The 4,645-nt window shown below is 62.4% G+C and overlaps 1 protein-coding gene across 1 annotated transcript in view; it reads right to left on the minus strand.

The window, feature by feature from the left end:
* Positions 1-4,645, minus strand: part of NPDC1 (neural proliferation, differentiation and control 1) — a 9,557-nt gene that overhangs the window by 1,685 nt on the left and 3,227 nt on the right. The window contains 4 exon segments of the mRNA XM_035891867.1: positions 12-164; positions 574-640; positions 767-864; positions 866-1,013. Of these exon segments, the coding sequence (XP_035747760.1) occupies positions 12-164; positions 574-640; positions 767-864; positions 866-1,013 (466 nt within the window).

Raw genomic sequence — 4,645 nt, forward strand, 5'->3', positions numbered from 1 at the left:
GTGTCAGAAGCCCCTCAAGCAGAGCACGTGCCTGGCCCCAGCGCCAAGCATCCTGCAAGGAGGGACGTGGGCGCCTTACCGAGATCTTGTCATAAGGCGGGGGGCTGGCTGCTCGCTGTGCCGAGTAGTCTGCTTTCTGCGCCAGCCTGACCTCCTTCTGCAGCCTGCCGGGGAGAAGGGAGTGCTCAGCAGGAGCCACCGGATGACTCCACGCGGGAGCCAGCGACCCCAGGGGGCTCAGCCCTCCCACCCACATCCCTGTTCACTGCTACAGGTGGCACATCCACCTCCACCCCGCAGGGCCTGGGCACGAGGCACTGACATGCTGGGGGTGTCAGCACCCAGCACCGCAGTGATGCCCAAATCAGGTGCCACCCGCTCCCAGGAGTCCGTGCATGGCACCAGGGTGTCCCACCACTGTCCTCCAGCCCTGACCAGCAGACACTGAACCCGTGGGAGGACAGCAAGGACAGCTATTGCCTCTCCTCCAACCCCCCACACGCCCAGGAAGCGCAGGAACAAGCTCCTGTGGGCACAAGGACACTGAGGCTGGCACCAGCATCCCTGGATCACCTGCACCAGCAGACTGCAGCCACGATCAGCGCTGAGATCCCGGCCACCGTGCACACCACGATCAGCCCTGCAGAGGTGGAGCAGGACATAGAGGGACAGCGGATGAGCCCGGTGGCATGGTGCCACCAGCCCACGCTTCCCCAGCAAGGACATGAAGCCCCTTCCCGTGAGCTGCCTGTCCCCAGGGTCTCACCGAGCACCACGTCATCATTTGAAGGGATGGGGGATGCCTCCACGGGGTACTTCTGGACTGCAGTGGTGGTGGAGGTGGGGAGGGTGGTGTCCCCGGCACCGCTGCAGGAAGTGGTGGGAGTGGGGGAGCAGGCACTTACTCCTGGGCTTGCCGTCCCACAGTGGGTGGGGGCGAGGAGCCTCTTGCCTGGCCAGCACATCCGCCAGAAAATCGATTTCTTGCTCCAAGCTGGGAATGGATGTCCGCCCTGTGCCAGGAGAGAGTGAGTGTGAGACAGGCACCCCGGAACACAGCTGCGCACCCAGGCCCCAGGCCAGACCCAGGATCCCCCTGAGGAGAGGCCCATGGCCCTGCACGAGCAAATGCGGGTGGTTTGGTGTCCCAGTCCACTTGGGCGCAGCCCTCCAGTACACCGGTGGTCCCGAATCCGAGACCTAGGATCTGCACGTGTCCTCACTGCTTTTGGGAAGATTTTCACCCCACAAACATCGGAGGCTGCAGGAGCAACAGTGGCCACAGCCACCCCCATGCCAGAGCCAGTGGGTCCTGCAGAGCCCCGCAGCAGCCCTCAGGCTGCCGGCACCCGCTGCTCCAGACCTGCCCGTGTCCCTGCACCTGGGGCCACACAATGGCCCTGAGCGAGGGGGCACACAAGCTGGAGCGGGGAAGATGCCCCACTGCCATGGGGTGCGAGGGGCAGCTCGGTGAATCACAGACCCACTGCGGGCAGCGAGGCCATTTCAATAGCAGGCAGGGGACACCTGAACGCTGGTTTTCACCCCAAATTGTCCTGTATGGCCCAAGGGGGCTGGAGCCACCCCAGAACAGGGCTCATCTGCGGCTGTCCAGGATCTAGTGGGAACCCCCGCTCCAGCTGAGGGGCCATTTCTGCCCAGCGCTTGGCAGAATGTGGCCGCTTTGGGGAGGGGGTCAAGGTGCTCCATGCAGCAAGGGCCATCGCGTATCCGCAGGGGCTGGCTGGGCATTCCATGGGTGGCTGCCCCAGCCCACGCCCTAGCACAGTGTATGCTGGGGACCCACAAAGGGCCGGGTGCTCCTGCGGTGCGGGACATGGGCAGGACCCCCACCCCAGCCTGGGGGTGCCCACCCACGGGGTGACCACGTGGAGCAGGAGCAGAGCTGCTGTCCTCCGGCTCTCCAAGCAGAGTCCAGCTCTGATGCTCACTAATCTCCTTTTAACAGAATTAAACTCAACTTCAAAGGCAGGAGACGTCCCTGTCCCCGTCCCTGCTACCTCTGCCCCACCGCTGCCATATTCAGGCTGTCCCAGTGGGAAGCCCTGCAGGGTAAATCAAGACGTACAAAGGCGAGGTGGTACCGGCAGTTCAGCTCCCAGGTAATTCAATGTTATAACAATTACAGCACCTCTGGAATCTGTCCTCACTCCCAGTGTTTGGAAATAAACCCCAATTCTCCCTGGAGCTAGGCACAAAGGCCATGCAGCCACCCCGTGACTCAGAGCCACACAAGCCAAAAACCAGTTTAAAAGGGTGACACTCTTGCTTTAAACAAGTGCATGAAGAGCCGCTGTCCCCATGTCCCTGTGTCCCCTGGCTCCCCAAACTGCTGCGCAGCCTCCCATCCTTGGCAGGAGCCGGAGCACCCCATGAGCCTTGGATTTCCCCGGCCCTTTGCACCCTGTTATTTCCACACCCAAAGTGATTTGCAAAGCAGCGCCACAGCCACGTAGTGCCAGGTTTGGGGCTGGGCCATCAGCACCGTGCCCGATGGGTGAGTGCCGTGATGCCAAGGTGCTGGCAGGGGGCCAGGCTCTCCCAATGGGCAGGGGAGCGGGCATGAGACTGAGTGGGACAGCTCCATGCCCCAGAGGGGACACCCTGGTGCCTCACGGGGACAGTCTTACGCCCAGGGTGGGGACAGTCTGGCGGCCGGGATGGGGACAGCCTGGCTCCAGCTCCCCAGTGTGCTCAGGGAAAGGCCTGTCCCCATTCTCACAGGACCTAGGGGACAGCCCTGCCCGTGCCCATGTGTGTCACTGTCAGGCCTGGGGGAACCGGGCTGCGTTGGTGCTGCCTCGGGCAGATGCAGCTGCAACAGCCAACGCTTCAGGAGGATGAATATTATGTGGCTGGAAAAGGAAACAAAAAGCTGGAAAACCAGGAAGAGCAGCTCCCAGGTCACTCTGAGCCTCTCGCTGCATGAATCGGCACAGGGAAAACCAAGGCTGTGCCGCTTGTGGTTTGTTGGCTGTGCCTGGGCTATGTCGCTCACCTGCATTAACCAGCTTTATTGCCAAGTTCCCTTTCAGCAGCTAAAAAACACAGCACCCCTGTTTCGTTCAGCAGCTGAAACTTCCCCTGGCGATGCCACGTCTGCCACCCCACAACACGCATAGGGCAGAAACAGCCGGGCACTGCGGGTGCGTGAAACGCTGCAGTGAAACATCAGTGCAGGGCTGTTCCTCAGGGAACAGGGCACCAGGGCTGACCCCCGATTCCTGCTCAGCTGCCCCAGGCCCTGGCTCTTGCTGCAAGAGGAGCAGAGATGGGGGGGCTCCCAGAGGCCCCCCCAGCCCTGCTGCAGAGAGTTGGGCACACTGGGCAGGCACAGGGTGCACAAAAGCATGCACAGAGCATGGAGAGTGCACGCAGGGTATGCACAGGGCAGAGGGTGCACACAGGGCACGTGCAGGACATGCAGGGAGCATGCAGGTATGCAAGGGGTGCACGCAGGGCATGCACAGGGCATGCGGGGAGCATGCAGGGTAGGCACGGGGCATGCACAGGGTGTACGCAGGGCATGTACAGGGCATGTACAGGGCATGCACAGGGTGCACGCAGGGTACGTACAGGGTATGCACAGGGCTTGCACAGGGTGTATGCAGGGTATGCACAGAGCACACGGTGCACACAGGACATGCACAGGGCATGCAGGGAAAACACGGGGTGCACGCAGGGTAGGTATGGGGTGCATGCAGGGAGCACACAGGGTGCACGCAGGGCTTGCAGAGGGCAGGGGTGCCCTCTCATGGTAGGTGCCACCACCCGCCTGCAGCAGGGAGGGCACAGCCAGGCTGGCACACAGCATCCCAGCCCTGTCCCTCCTCGGGGCTTTCCCCTCCCCAGGGTTTCCAGGGCTCAACCCTGGGATGCACACAGGGGTCTCACCAGTTACCATGATGGGTTTGGGGACAGCAGGGAGCAAGAAGGGACATGTGTGGCTTCTGCCCTGGGCAGGGAAAACCTGACATTGACAGTCGCTGCAGGAGGGCACAAAATTCCTGCAAATCCACTTATTTCTCTCATCCTGCCCCAGAATGGCTGGTGCCCTCCTGGCTGCTGGTAGCACAGCAAGCAGGGAGGGGGGAACACCCAGATCCACAAACTGGGACCCCCTTTTCCCCCTCTTCCCAAAGAGCTTCCCGCTGCCCAGTGGGGCTCAGCCCCAGGTCTGTGCCAGTGGAGTCGAGCAGGAGCAGGGACAGGACCCACCAGCCCAAACCGCATCATGCCAACGCATCGCGGCACATTTAAATGGCATGCAGCACCGCAGTGCTGGCAGCATTTCAGGGGCTCAGGACCCCCGTGCAGGCAACACCAGCGAGGTGCAGGCTGAAGCAGCTGCAGGATGCACCGCGTCACGAGGCCCCCGCGCATCTCATCTCACCTCCGTGTTGGTGCTGCACCGGGTACGCCATGACACCCACGCACACCAATGACAGGAACACGCCACTCATGTGCATCGCCCTCCCGAGACCCCCCCCCAAAATGCCGCTTTGCACCCCAAAAAGCTCCTCTCGGTGCCTGTGCCTGCCTGCAACAGGTATGCTGGAGGAGAGGAGCCTCTCGGCTCCTGCCAGGAGCTGCAACCAATTGCGGGGACAAGCGCGGCGGCAGC

Source organism: Egretta garzetta, unplaced genomic scaffold (assembly GCF_000687185.1).
Source record: "Egretta garzetta isolate BGI_Z169 unplaced genomic scaffold, ASM68718v1 scaffold143, whole genome shotgun sequence".
In the NCBI taxonomy this organism is placed as follows: domain Eukaryota; kingdom Metazoa; phylum Chordata; class Aves; order Pelecaniformes; family Ardeidae; genus Egretta; species Egretta garzetta.